General features: G+C 53.3%; 1 protein-coding gene across 4 annotated transcripts in view; it reads left to right on the forward strand.

The window, feature by feature from the left end:
* The window catches only part of POR (cytochrome p450 oxidoreductase), a 32,906-nt gene extending 19,016 nt beyond the window's left edge, over positions 1–13,890 (forward strand). For all 4 annotated transcript variants that reach the window (XM_071575394.1, XM_071575391.1, XM_071575392.1 and 1 more), the window contains 14 exons: positions 3,912–3,960; positions 4,698–4,826; positions 5,240–5,389; positions 6,226–6,350; positions 7,251–7,340; positions 7,785–7,883; positions 8,511–8,627; positions 9,115–9,233; positions 10,391–10,572; positions 10,721–10,870; positions 11,382–11,649; positions 12,151–12,296; positions 12,505–12,590; positions 12,828–13,890. In XM_071575394.1, the coding sequence (XP_071431495.1) occupies positions 3,912–3,960; positions 4,698–4,826; positions 5,240–5,389; positions 6,226–6,350; positions 7,251–7,340; positions 7,785–7,883; positions 8,511–8,627; positions 9,115–9,233; positions 10,391–10,572; positions 10,721–10,870; positions 11,382–11,649; positions 12,151–12,296; positions 12,505–12,590; positions 12,828–12,972 (1,855 nt within the window). In that variant the 3' untranslated portion in view covers positions 12,973–13,890. The remainder of the gene's footprint in view (positions 1–3,911; positions 3,961–4,697; positions 4,827–5,239; positions 5,390–6,225; positions 6,351–7,250; positions 7,341–7,784; positions 7,884–8,510; positions 8,628–9,114; positions 9,234–10,390; positions 10,573–10,720; positions 10,871–11,381; positions 11,650–12,150; positions 12,297–12,504; positions 12,591–12,827) is intronic.
* The last annotated feature ends 835 nt before the right edge of the window (positions 13,891–14,725 follow it).

Here is a 14,725-nt window from a genome sequence, read left to right on the forward strand (position 1 = left end):
TCCTGTTTTGGGCTGGCTTCTCTCTCTCTGTGGCTCCACTAGCCTATATGGCTTGGGAACAGTAATGATCTTGCCCCAAAGATGCATCCCTGGGTTCAGTCACAGCTCAGTGAGGGATCAGGCTGTTGATCCCTCATCCTTACAGCCAAGTGGAGCTGTTTTCCTGCCCAAAGTCTCCACAGAAGGGATGGAATGTAGCACATACAGAAGTTTCCCGCTTGGAAGGCATCCTGTACCTGTGACATGTAACACATGCATGTGTGGGACAGGCTGGGATCCCACTGCCTGCTCATGTTTTGACTATTTTCAGACTTAATTAAAACCAGTGGAGCAGCCTTCCCTGCAGCCTGCTCTGCAGATGTCATTAGGGAGAGCAGCTCTGGGTCGCCACGCAGCCGTGGCCACTGCGCTTCCTCACGGGGGCATTGCTGGGGAATGCACACACTTATTTTTGTTCTTTGGCTGCTCCTCCTCTGCATGTTTCTCAGTCACAGATTTCTTTTCCTTCTTGTATGCCTGCTCCAGAGCTATGCAGACAGTCATCCTTGGGAGACACAGGCGGGACAGCCATTGGTATGCTGGGTCTCACCCTCTCCCTTCTCCCCCCTCTCTAACATTGTTTGGGGCAGAAACTGCCTTATCTCTATTCTCCAGCTATGCAGAAATCCATTCCCCAGTGCTTGTAGGGCTTCCTGTGGCAGGAATTGCTCCAACTCCTTAGCCTGATTAGCTCTCTGCTGCCTGTGTGTGTGTGTGTGAGAGAGAGACCATCTCTAATTTAATTTAATAAGATCCTGAAGAGAACAAACTCCTTTGAGCTGACTCCGTAATGGCACTGCCATAGTTACCCGAAGTGTTGCTCACGCAGTGTCTGGAATCATTTCATTCAGCTACAGCATCAAGCTGGTTTTTTCTTTCTTCTTTTTTTTTTTTTAAAGAAGAATACATATAAAAGCAGCTGTGATATAAACAGTTTCCAAGGTAACAAGGCTGGGGGAGGGTTTTGTGTCCTGTCCCCATGCTCCACGCCGATGGGAGAGGGAAGTGTTCTGTGGAGGATCCTGGGAGGTTTCATTCTCCACTCCTAATTCCTTTCTGCCACTGCTGCCAGATGTTGCAGTTTCTCAGGACTGTGCAGATCCACTCAGTAACTTCCAGAGCCCTTCCACGAGGATCTGAGCGGACAGGACCACTCCTGCCATGACCCATGCCGGGACCTTTTGTGCCGGCTCTCTTCTCCTCAACAAAAGGCTGACGCTTGGCTTTAGTGCCCAGGAGGAGCAGAATGGGAAGGCCTGTGCGTGTGTGGCTCCAGAGCTAAGTTAGATCCGTCCCCCCACACCTCCCCTTGCAGCCTCAGCTGCCCTAGGACTCTTTGTCTGCCTCCTCCCTGCCCGGCATGGGCTGCGTGTACTCGGCCCCGCGGGAAGAGCCAGCCCTGGCCAGGTGAGTCCGTGTGCCCCGTGGGCCAGCGGGGTTGTTCCAGCCTGGAGGGTGGCTCCTCTGGCCCTGAACCCGGGTGAGTGGGTTGTCTCTTCCCTCTGGGACAGGAGGAGAAGGAAGGGGAGAGGCTCTGCTCAGAGGCAGAGGAGACCCTGCTGTCGGTGCTCGGTTTCTCTGCAATGTCCAGGGTTGTCTTCTCACTTCTGGATGTGTCTGTGCTTTTGTTGGGAAAGCCACAGGAACAGGAACTTTCTGAAGGAGAGGTGTTCAGCTGAGACAGACTTTGATATTGTTAATGAGCTGTTAGGAACTTCTTTCTCTCTTCTTTGCTTCTCCTGAAATCAAAGTGACAGAGAGCCCCGGGAGTTGTTTGTGCTGTGGGTTCTCACCAAGAGTGGGAGATCTGTACAAGCTACAGATTCATTCCAACTATGATGTTAAACCCCTTCCCTCTACCCAACACTTCTGATTCTCACAGTCACTACCTTGAGCTGTCTAAGCTGTAAGAGCAGAACATGCTTTCTCTTATAAGTTTCCCTGGCTGAGCAGTAAAAGCAAGTGTCGTTTCTGCCTTTGGCACCTGTGCCTTTTCGCAGCTTGGATTTTCAAGCAACCCTGATGAAGCAATTTCAGAGAGTTGTGCAGCCTTTTTTCCAAAGCCAGGCTCATTATTTCTTCTGTGTCTGAGCCACAGCCTGTTCTCCATCACACACTTCAGTGTGAGGTTGCCTCCTTTGAAAACGGACGAGCTCTGTGTGCTGCACCCTTTTCTCTTCCAAAGAGAGCTTGCTGAAAGGATCTGAAACTCTTTTTTTGTCTCCTCCTTAAAAAGCATTTTGTTTAGCAGTTGACCCAAAGGTTGTTTTAATTGGATCTCATTTGCAGAGGGCAGTAAACCAAAGTGGTTCACCAGGGAGCCAAAAGCTAAGTGAGAGTCTTGTGAGCTCTCCCAAGCCCCCGTCCTGGAGGCAGCATGGACAGGGCTGGGACTGCTCCATGAAGATATTTTTGATTTCCCAGTTCCCAAGAGGGGACAAATGACAACTCTGGGAGACTGTTAACTGCAGAGCAGGGGTGTGAAGCAGCTCTCTCCTGGGAGCATGTCTGCCTTGGGTAGCTCTTTGGGATAGGCTTTGCTTCTCTTTGTATGCTGTATGAGCCTGTTGGTTCTCAGAACTGTCAGGCCCAGTTATGGAGCTCCTTGATATCTTTGGTTCAAGGAGAGTGCTTGCAGTCAGGTTTCACTGAACGTCCCCTACCCTGCTGCTCTGTGTGTGCTCTCCTCAAATGCTGCGGCACATCTGCAAGGTCCCTCCCCCTGGGCTGCAGAGTTTAGGAAACTGTTAGTGAGCTCTTCACATTCTCACATGGGTTGGAGCCAAAACCATTTGTTTTTTGCCCAGAGGCTTCTCTCTTCCCACAGGAGACCCAGCCTTGCATTCTTCCACTGTGAAATGGGAACGGGTCCCACGTTGTTCTTCCCTGCTACCAACGCTCCAGTGGGGAGGACAGCAAGGGAGCTCCTGTTCTTCTTGCCTTTCTTGAGAAGCCCACAATGCCTAATCTGACTGCAGCTAGAGCCCTCTTTGCCTGAGAGCCTCACAGGGTCCCCAGGGCTGGTTTTTTTCACCCTGTGACATTGAAAATCCCAGAGTGTGCTTAGGATAGCAAAGCTCTCCTGCCTCCCTCCCTAACAGGGCAGCCGTAGCAGTGCGAATCCCGACCTCCATGCTCTGGCTCTGCTGTGGTTTGTCCCCCTTCCAAGCTAGGGAAAGCCACCTCCAAGCAATAATGCAAACACTCTGTGCCAGAGATCCGTGCTGGAAATGGAAGCCAGGATGGAAACCAGCTCTCCAGGACCTCGGCTGGCAGCGAGTGCCTTGCTGGGAGCTCTGTGGACCTTTATCAGCTGTGTGTGTCTGTTCCACAGGGCTCTCCAGCTCTGGCACTCAGCTCTGCCATGCTGTTTGGAGATTGAAACAGCTGGTTTTCAGCTCTGTTTGACTTCAAGCCTGGGGCATGTGCCCTGGGGAACGTGGCTCAGGACTGATCCTGCCTGCCCACAGTGGTGTGGGAAGCAGGGTGCTCTCCATTCCCTTCTCTCCCACTGTGGCTTGTCCCCTGAGATTTATCTGGAGACCTGCTCTTGTGAGATCCTTGTAACCTGCTCAGCTGTGAAACCTCTCAGAGCAGTTGATAAAGGTTTCCTGATGGGCAGGGCTGAGAGCCTGGGCTTTCCCTGTGGGAGGATGCACCAATGGAGCTAAGGAAGGGCTCAGCTCTTCCCATCACCTCCGAGTCCCTGCTCCATGGTTGAGCGATGGGTATCCCTGGGACAGGGGTGGTTAATGGGGGCACCCCTTTGGGCAACCTTCCTGAGGTCTGGAGGCCACTTCCTCCCCACTTGCTTATTTCTGACTCAAAGAATGAATGTGTTTCATCTGAAAGGAGGTTCCTCTGTCTTTCAGAGTAGCTCCGCAGAGAGACAGCAGCTTCATCGAGAAGATGAAGAAGACGGTAAGATGCTTGTTCTGGCTACAGGGGGTGCTGGGAAGGTGGGAGATCTCATGTTCTTCCCAGGTTTCTCTGAAGACTGTCAGCAGGAGGGGCTGGTGTGGATACAGGCTGCAAAGAGCATCCAGAAGAAGGCTGTGTGGGCAGCCAGAAATAGCTATTTGGGTCTATGCCTGAGAGTTGTTTTAGAGAAAAAATTAAAGTGAAGATTTGGTGGAAAAAAAATAGTGTAATATGAGATCAAAGTCAAAAGGGAAATGGCAGAGACTTTAAAGTCATTAGTTGGCAGTTGTTTATCTGTGGTTGGTTCCCAAACTGGCTTGCTGTGGAATGGGAATTGTACGCAGAACTGAAAGCTTTTGACTCCGCTGGTCTGGACACAAGAGGAAGCAGAGGAAGAAGCAAGGGCTGGATATATTTTTTGTTTTACTTCAAAGTGGCTGGTTTGCTTGGGCACTTTCCCAAAGCTTTGGCAACTCTCTGTTCTCATCCAGGGAGTTCCCTGTTTTCAGGAGTCACGCTGCAGCCTTGAGGCTGAGAATAAATCTTGAGGGTTTTTCTTTGTTTTGGGTTTTAGTCTGACCTGAGTCTCCCTTCTGAGAGTGACAAGAGTCATGTTTTCATTAACAGCTTAGCCTTGAGTTTTCTGTCAGACCTGGCATGGAGTCCTGTACCAGCACAGAGTCCTCATTTGCCAAATGAGTAATCACCATTTAACAGTGATTTCTTTTTCTCTCCAGGGCCGAAACATAGTGGTTTTCTATGGCTCCCAGACGGGCACAGCAGAGGAGTTTGCCAATCGTCTCTCCAAAGATGCTCATCGCTACGGCCTCCGGGGCATGGCAGCGGATCCAGAGGAGTATGACCTGGTAATTTAGCCATGAGCAGCCTCAGGATAGCTGACATCCTGTTAGTGCCCCCTAAAAAACCCCGAGGACCCTGGCCATGGGACAGCTGGCCTTCTAGTAGTGTCATTTAAGGGAGAAAAGATCAGCCTGAGAGATGATGAGATGGGCTTGGTCCCTGCAATTCTGCATTCTCCTGGTCCCTTGAATCTTTGTGTGGAAAATCCCAGTGCTTTTCTGATGGGGTGGAACTATTGGCTTGCAATCCAGTGAGGGTGGTCGGCTTGATTTCCCCTGCCTTTTTGTGTGGGTTTGGCCTTTCCCAGCCCCTTTTGTAATCAAGTGGTGCTGTTCTGCACACCTACAGTGGAGGAATAGGCTGGTCCTGTAACCACTTTGTGGAATCCTTAGCGGTTCGTTCTTCCCTTTGGTTGCAGTCGGACCTGAGTCGCCTCTCGGAGATCGACAAGTCCTTGGCTGTGTTCTGCATGGCCACCTACGGAGAGGGGGATCCCACAGACAATGCCCAGGATTTCTATGACTGGCTGCAGGAGACTGACGCCGACCTGTCGGGTCTGCGGTTTGCGGTGAGTGGCTCAGCTCCGGTTTGTGTTGTTTGGGCAGGAAAGCCAAGAGCCCTCTGCTGTGCATGGGGGGAAAGGCACAGCATGTCTGTGCCTTATACACCTGTTTTAGATGAGGCCCCTACTGTCTTCCTTCCCAGGCTTTCTGGGCACTTGGAAATGTACATCTGAGGGCTCTGAGTGCAGATGTCAGAGTTCTCTCTCCACTCCCTAAACATGAGGGTTTGCTGGTACAAACAGCCCCAAACAGGCCTGCAGGCAGTGAATACAACATCTTTAAATGAGCTACAGGCTACTGCTCCTCAGAAGCTAATTGAGCAGCCCGGGGCTAGATCTTCTCCCACAATTTAAATCACCTGGAGTGTGTAGTGTCTTCCTGTGCTGAGCTGAATAACTGGCTGAGGTACAGCCACCTCACCCAAACCCTGGCCAAACTCCTTAGGCAGCATAATAATTGCAAATGAGGATAAAATCCACTGCTGGAGATGTGAAGCTGCTCTGTATGAAGCAGTGAGCAAACACTTACTGTGTGGTTTGTGGGAGACAAAGGCCAGCAATCGTTTTCCAGGCAGTCCAGACTCTTACTGGTCCCTCGAGGGTGCCGGAGTTCTTGTAAGTGCATCCTTTTGACATGCCTGAGTCCAGGCTCAGGGAAGGTGCTGGTGCCTTCTGACCAGTGGTAGATTCTTACCCAAGGTCCAAGAGCTGGTGAGGAGCTGGGAGAGGTCCTGCTGTCTTTTTTCCAACTTCATTTGCTGGGTAGTACTGGCCAGAGTATGTTACATGGATGGGAAAAGTCCAGCTTGTGCTTCTCCATGCTCATGAGTGTTCCCTTCCAGGTCTTTGGGCTGGGTAACAAGACTTATGAGCACTTCAATGCCATGGGAAAGTATGTGGACAAGAGACTGGAGGAACTTGGAGCCCAGCGGATCTTTGAACTTGGGCTGGGAGATGATGATGGCAAGTGAGTACCTTGGGTTGAGGGGCTGGTCAGAGCTGGCTAAAGCAGCTTGGAGTGGACCTTGGCAGGGAGTTGGCTGTGCTACCAAGACAGAAATAAACTCTACAGGGCTCCTTGTGGGAGTTGGCATAACTCTGAGCGTGTGTCTGTCTGCTGTCTCTCCCACAATCGGATCCCTGTACACAGGGAGTATCCTGGGGAATCCTGTGTCTGGGAAATCCCACATCAGCTTTAAATGCCCAGAGGTACACACTGGAGCAGGCTTTGTAGCCTCCTCTGCCCCTGTCCTGCTATAGCTCCTTTGCTAACACAGCCTGCATAGATGAACTCACCCATCCCTGTGGAGAAGGCAGATTCCATCTCCTTGGAGGTGTTTTATAGTGGGAGGCTGCAGTTTTCCAACTTGGACAATGATTTTTATTTTATTTTACTTCTCTGTGCTCACCTGAGCACCCTGGGACATTGTATCAACCTGTGGCTTTACCTCTGAGGTCTGCAGGGTCTGATGAGAGGTTTGTGATGTGTGTGAGGGGCTCTGAACCCAGAAGAATAAACTTTACTGTGGTGAAATCTGCATTTTAGGAAGGGGACCTCATGGCAGGAGTGGGCAAGGAGGGAGGTGAGGTGGTTTAAGACCAAGCCTGAATAACAAAGCCTTCCTCTGCAGACCTGGTGAAAGGAGTGGTGGCTGGAATAGCAACAGTTACCACTCAGTGCTCTGGCAATCTTTTCCTGGTAATCTGTGGGCATATGGATTTACCAAAACTGTCTTGGGTCCAAGGCAAATGCCTTTTCCCATGATGAAGGGAGGAAGTCCATAGCAATCTCAGATGGCTCTTCTGGGAATGCCCCTTTGCTCCCAGCTGGAGCTGGGTTAGTGACTCTTTCTTTCTCCCTGGCTAGCCTGGAAGAAGACTTCATCACCTGGAGAGAGCAGTTCTGGCCAGCAGTGTGTGAGCACTTCGGGGTGGAGGCTACGGGAGAGGAGTCCAGGTGGGTTTGGGAGCAGCTCCTTTTGGGTGCCAGAGAGACAAACCACCTCTGACTGGTGGCTGTGACACCAGCCCTGGACTGCTGTTCCCTTTGCACTGCCTCCCCTTCCAGACTCGAGAGGGCATGTGCAAAGTAGAGCAGGAAAGTGGGACTGTTTGGCCTGAGCCTGGTGCAAGCTTGAGCCCAGCTCTGGATTCCTGTTCTGACTGGGGACATGGTGGGTTTGGTTACTTTGGGGATGGCTGAGCTGATTGTGATGCTCCCAGTGAGGCTGAGGTTTTGTCTTGGTTTGGGTTTTCTGCACAGGTTTCCTGATTCCTCAGGAGAGGGTTGGAATTCACGTTTGTTTTTGAGCTGCAGCAAGTTAATCACAGTATATGCTGCTTCCTACTGGTACCTTGTAGTTACCAGTTTGACTTTTTTCTCTCCCCTTTTCTCCCCCAGCATCCGCCAGTATGAGCTGGTGGTGCAGACAGATGTGAACATGAACAAAGTCTACACGGGTGAGATGGGCCGGCTCAAGAGCTACGAGAACCAGAAGCCGTGAGTGCCAACCCCCTGGGCAGGGTGTATGTGGGGCAGGGGTTGGCTGATGAGTCCTTGATGTCTCTAACAACGCCTGCTGTGTGGGCAGTGTGATTTCTGGAATGCAGCAGGTCTCTGCCCAGGAGGAAAGGGCTCAGATCTCCACTGGGACTCTTGAGATTCCCCAGTTAATGAATCATTGGTGGGGAGGAGGTGCCTGTGGTCCTGTGTGCTTTTTGTCTGGTACACCCACAGCATCTGTCTTGAGCTTTTCTTTGCCTGGGGTGGCCAGTACATGATGGCTGCTGGCATTATTGCTGTGGGGAAATCAGCTGTATAAACTAATTCCAGCCTGAAATATTTCTTTTGTGATGTGACAGTCCCTCCAATCTGCTTGTGTGTCACTTGTTCTTCATGGGTCAGAAAGTGTAGACTGCTGTGCTGTGCTTAGAAGGAAAAGGATGTGTTTCTGTGCCAGTGTGGGTAGCAGCAGGATCATAATTTGGTTTGTGCTGTGGTGTGGTGTGCTTGGAACATGACCCAAATCATGGGAGTCTGCTCTAGAGGCACAGGGAACATGGCTGGATACAAACAGCACCATGAGCTGCAGAAGCAAAACCAGAAGGCCCTTGTGTTTCCTTCCAGACCATTTGATGCCAAGAACCCCTTCCTGGCCAAGGTTACAGAGAACCGCAAACTGAATGAGGGTGGAGAGCGACACCTGATGCATCTGGAGCTGGATATCTCCAATTCCAAAATCAGGTAGTTTTCTGTGGGAGTCTGCTCCTCTGTTTTGTCAGGAGCAGTCTGCATCAGGAGCAAAAAACAAGCATGTGGCCCTGCTCTTAAAACCCCTTTCACTGACTCAAATTCCCTAAATTACTAGAAAGTCATGAATCCAGGTGCCTTAATGTAACAAAGTACTTCAGAGGTTTTGAGCAGCTTTGCTTCATGCCTGTCTGGAACTTGGCCTGTCCTAGCTGGAACTCTGGCATTGTTGAAGTGTCTGGCAAAACTGCTGTTACCTTGGAGGTCCCTTGTAAAAACCCTGGTTCTTAAAACCAGTTTCCCACAATGGTCCTTCCTGCTGTTACTGTGGGCTCTGGGAATCCCTGATGGTGCAGGCACTGAGCAGCAATGGGAACTCAGTGTTGTCCTGCTGCCTCTTGCACCAGCCCACTTGTCTTTTGGGGATGGGCAAGAAATGGTGCAGGTGTTCCATGTTTTCTCCCTCCTGCTCTTGTGGCAGGTATGAGTCTGGGGACCACGTGGCCGTGTACCCAGCTAATGACTCCTCTCTGGTGAACCAGATCGGTGAGATCCTGGGCACGGATCTGGACATTGTCATGTCCCTAAACAACTTGGATGGTGAGTATGGATGACCCCTGAGTGTCAGCAGTTCTCCTTCAGCTGTGGCCTCTGTCCTTGCCACCAGAGGAGGATCCAGATCACCCTCAGGTCCTGTGGGGCACCTCCAGGCAGACAGATGTCCCACAGCCACTCCAAATGCTGTGCTGCTCTACCAATGGCACAGGGCCTGTGTACTGAGAGCAGCTGAAGTGGGTCAGTTGTGAAATGTGTTTAGTGTGCCCATTCAACAACAAATTATGTAACAGCACACTCCTAATTACAGAGCATCAGCCCACCAGAGCATTCCTCAGCTGCAGCAGCCCTGGAGCTCCACAGGGCCCTTACTGTGTAAGATGTTCTTGTTCAGTCCTGGGAGGAGGCTCAGGCCTTGAGACTGAACTGCCAGGAGGGCGCACTTGTGCTCATACAAAGAGCTCTTCCTGGGTAGTGTTCCCAGCAGAGCCAGCCTCTGGCAGGATGGAGATGGCAGCTGCTGCCTGTCACACTCCTGAAGCAGCACAGCCAGTCCTGAGTCATCGGATGTGGTGGCCCAGAAGCCTGAGGGAGCTCTTGTTTTCAAGAGAGGAAGTGGCTTTAATGCACTGTTGGAGCCTGTGGCCCTCTGTTCAGTGTCCCAGGTTGTCCAGCCTCACGCTGTTATTCCTGTCCCTTATGGATCTCTCAGTTTTCTGAGCTGAATGGCTCCAACCTTGACTGCTGGTGCTGACCTTTCCCAAGAACATTCTGAGCACAGCTGTCTGTGACTAAATGAGCCTGAGGACACTTTTGAGGGCAGATCCGATGAGGTGTAAGTGTGTGAGGCCAAATTAGCTGTGGAGGGGAGTCTCCCTGCCTGATCTGGGTATTTACTGGACTCTGTGCATGGACATCTCAGGGCAGAGAGCCCTGCTGAGGAGCACTGAGTTTATTTTTTGCTGCTAAACTGTCAGGCAGCATCTGTGAAACACAGAATGGGCTACTGGGAGGTGGAGTTGCCTGGAGAGAGAGGTGCTTTAATGGGAGACTGGGGCTTTGGCCCACAGCTGCTCCCTCCTCCGTGGAGCCCTGCTCTGTCTCCAGCCCTCACACACCATGTGTAGCCGCTGACATGAAATCTTGACATAACAGCATGTAGATGCTGATTTTTAATTTTTCTTTCTCTCCCTCTTCTCCAGAGGAATCCAACAAGAAACATCCCTTCCCCTGCCCCACATCCTACCGAACAGCCCTGACATACTACCTGGACATCACCAACCCTCCCCGCACCAACGTGCTGTACGAGCTGGCCCAGTATGCCACGGACACTGGGGAGCAGGAGCGCCTGCGGAAAATGGCTTCATCCGCTGCCGAGGGCAAGGTGGGAGCACTGCCCTTCCCAGCAAAGCTGCTGGGCTGCACTGGTTACTGGGGGATCCCCAGAAGGGGTCCAGGGCTGGGCAAGAAGCCCAGGGGGGTGTTTGCCAGCCATGAAGGGAGGTGGTCATGCGTGTGCCCTCCTCCTGCAGGCCCTGTACCTGAGCTGGGTGGTGGAGGCCCGGAGGAACATCCTGGCCATCCTGCAGGACATGCCCTCGCTGCGCCCCCCCATCGACCACCTGTGCGAGCTCCTGCCCCGCCTGCAGGCCCGGTACTACTCCATCGCCTCCTCCTCCAAGGTGAGCTGCTTCCAGCAGGGAATGAGGCTGTGGAGGCACCGCTTCAGAGGCAGCTCCAGAGCCACCGTCCTTGGCTGGGGACTGGACACGCAGAGCTTGTCCTGGTGGCACTTGCTGTGAGAGGAGCAGATTTAGCTATCTCTGTGCATGGAGTTATCCCAGCTCCCACAGGGTCTGCAGAGGGTCCCACACTGCAGCCAGCTGTATCCTGATACTCCCACACTCCCTGAGGCCCTGCTCCTCATCACCCATCAGCCTGGCTGTTAGGACTTGGAAGAAGGTGGAATTTTAGGGGCTGGTCAAAATTCACTCATTGCTTAGTACTTGAAGCCCTAAGGTGGTTGGCAATACCCAGGTAAGCTCAGTGGTCCTGTGATGAGTCAGGCACAAGACAGAAGCCCCATGAGGAACACTCAGGGAGGAATAGCTGTCCCAGAGTTAATATTAAACTCCTTCCCATCCCTGAGCACAAGGAACTGGGCTGTGGGGTGCCAACATCCCTTCCCTGCAGGTTCATTCCAATTCCATCCACATCTGTGCTGTGACGGTGGAGTACAAGACCAAGACAGGCCGCATGAACAAAGGGGTGGCCACCAACTGGCTCAAGAACAAGGTGCCTGACCAGAACGGGAGCAACTCCCTGGTGCCCATGTACGTGCGGAAGTCGCAGTTCCGGCTGCCCTTCAAGCCCAGCACCCCCGTGATCATGATCGGGCCGGGGACCGGCGTCGCCCCCTTCATTGGCTTCATCCAGGAGCGGGCCTGGCTGAAGCAGCAGGGTGAGTGCCCAGGAGCTTCCCAGGGGCTGAGGCTCCTGCAGCACAGCATTCTGTGGGGGCCAGTTGGTGCCTCTGAGGTGCAGCTCGTGCTGCTCATGTCGCTGATGGGTCCAAAAAAAAGCGGAGGAGGTGGGGCAGGGTGAATAGTAACATAGTGTTGCCCAGCACGAGGGTGCTTTGTCCTTCTCTTGGCCATGGACGGTGTTTGTGGGTTGGATAGACCTGAGGCAGTTCTCTGACCTCTGCCACTACTTATCAAATAACCACAGTGAAGACACACTCATTTCTAAAGCCGATGACCACCCCTGGGAATCAGCCTCAAGCTTCCCCATATAACCAGAAGCAGTTGAGCAGCTCTCCCTCCCCTGGGTTGGCAGGACTGGGAGAACAGAGAGGACAAGACTGGGGCTTCTGGGATTGACAGGACCAGGGGAGGTGGGGAGGGAACCAGTTTGGGGGCTGCCAGGGACCAGCTGATGGGGGGGCTGTGTGTCCCTGCAGGCAAAGAGGTGGGTGAGACGGTGCTTTACTACGGCTGCCGCCACGAGCGTGAGGACTACCTGTACCGGGAGGAGCTGGCCCACTTCCAGAAGGAGGGAGTCCTCACCCAGCTCCATGTGGCCTTCTCCAGGGACCAAGCTGAGAAGGTACTGCTCCAGTCACCCCACCATTGCTCCCAGCCATAACCCCAGAGCTGGAAACTCCCAGCCTGGAGGGCCCATGACAGGCAGGAGCACCCAGCACCTCCACTGTCTCCTGGAGCCATGAGAATGGGCTTGGCTTCCTGTCATCGCCCTGGCCTGTGGTGCTGAGGCTCTGCTCCTCTCACCACATTCCCACCTTGTTTTCTGCCAGGTTTATGTCCAGCACTTACTGAAGAAGAACAAGGAAAACGTCTGGAAGCTGGTTAATGAGGGAATGGCTCATATCTATGTGTGCGGGTAGGTCTGGTGGCAGGGAAGGGATTTCGGAAAACATTCCTATTCTCAGGAACATGAGTGCCTCAGTTTCCCCAGCTGTGTGGTACAAGCCCTGGGAGGGTTATGCTGTCCTGGTTCTAGGGAGGGCAAAGGGCCAGGCAGGTGGGCTGGGGTGAGCCCTGTGTGTCTGTGTGGGGAGGTGACAGGGCTCTGTGACCCTGTTGGGATATTGTCTCACTCACAACCCTTTGTTTGCAGCGATGCCCGTAACATGGCCCGGGATGTGCAGAACACCTTCTATGAGATCGTCTCTGAACTGGGGAACATGAGCCAGCCCCAGGCCGTGGACTATGTAAAGAAACTGATGACAAAGGGCCGGTACTCTCTGGATGTCTGGAGCTAAAAGTGGGGCTGGTGGGGCCGGGGAGAGAACAGGTCCACAGGTGTGGGCCCACGGGGGTGAAAGTGCCTGCTCGCCCACTGCTGCTGTGGGTGATGGTGTTGTCCCCAGCCCACAGCTACCCCAGTGTCACTCCCAACCCCTCCTGCACCACAGCAGCCCCTCGGGGCAGGCTGTGTACCCTGGGGGGCAGAAGGGGTTGAGAGGGGCAGGGGGTAGCTCAGGCTGCTGTCCAGGAGCCGCGGTGCCCCCGGCACCCCAAGGCGCACCTCATGGCACCAGCGTTTGCCTTGAGGTCAGGGACACAGCTGACGTGGGACAGAAGGGATGGATGCTGCCAGGAAGCTCTGGGGTCCTTCTCTGAACATGAGGTGTTGCCTTATCCCCAGGGGCTGGAGCCCACCCTGTCCTGCTGGCACAGCAGAGAGGTGGAGGAGCCGGCAGCCCCCTGTGCTCTGGCTGGGTGTGAGGGCTCAGCATGGGCAGCAATCTGCCCTCACCTCCTTGTGCCGTTTGTCCATCTCTAGGATGTGGGGCTGGCAGCTGGCTCTGGGCACAGAGCTGTCCTGTGCCACCCTGACTTCACCACCATCCTGCTCCCTTTCTGCTGTCCCCCTTCGCTCCAGCACGCAGTGGGAAGGGGATGGCTCCTCTCCCCTCTGGAACAGACCTGGTCTTGGGAGGGGGGTCTCAGTCCATAGGGCCCTGCTTGCTCCCCAGGGTCCTGCAGCTCCTCTGAGCCCAGCCCCTCCTTCACACTGTGTACGGTCGTTTTTAAAATACTGTTTTTATTTTAACATCTTTGTGATTTAATCATGGGGGAAAAAACCCCAACAAAAAAACACAAAACCTTTCAGGCTGTCCAATGATTGTAAATTATTTAAATACATTTGCCCTTGGAATAAAAATACTGCGTCTGTAGTTTGCTTCCTGCCCTCTCTGCTCAGCCACAGGGGAGAGGAAGGCAGGAGCATTGGATAATGGGGAGGAAATAGGGGGATGTGGTGGCAGCTCTGGGTTTAGGCTGAGCTGGGGGAAACCCCTATCCTGAGTGCTGGGAATGGGTGGGGGGCTCTGGACTGGAGTGCTGCTGTGACAAAGCTGCTCTTTGGTTCTTGTGGAGCTCCTGGTGGTGTACAGGGTGTCTCTCTCCCCCCAGCTGAAGGGACCCCGAGGTCCTACTGGGCTTCTTGGATGGCCAAAGCTCTGGCCACATCCTGTGCATGGGGCTGGGCAGGCCGGGGGTGCCATGGAAGGGAACTCACAGAACTGCCCCCCATGACCCCCTGTACCCTGGGCTGGTGGAGGGGCTCCAGGAGATGGGTTTTCACAGAATCATGGAGTCATTTAGGTTGGAAAAGCCCTCCAAGATTGCTGAGACCAACCTTTAATCCCGACAGCCGAGCCCACTGCTAACCCACATCCCCCAGTGTCACATCCACATGGCTTTTAAATCTTTCCAGGGATGGTGATTCCACCATTGCTCTGCACAGCCTGTGCCAAGGCTGGACAACCCTTTGGGTGATGGCATTTTTCTCTAATATCCAATCTAAACCTCCCCTGGCACAACTTGAGGCTGTTTCCTCTTGTCTTACTGTGTGTTACCCAGGAGAAGAGACCGACCCCCCCCCCCAGGCTCCTTTCAGGGAGTTGTGTCAGTACCCACTTTACAAGAGCCAAACTGGAGTGTGGAAATTGTTCCCAGACCGACCCTGGTGACCTGGGGCAGGGCCTTCTCTTTATTTTTACATGTGCA

Source organism: Pithys albifrons, chromosome 21 (genome assembly GCF_047495875.1).
Source record: "Pithys albifrons albifrons isolate INPA30051 chromosome 21, PitAlb_v1, whole genome shotgun sequence".
NCBI classification, from domain to species: domain Eukaryota; kingdom Metazoa; phylum Chordata; class Aves; order Passeriformes; family Thamnophilidae; genus Pithys; species Pithys albifrons.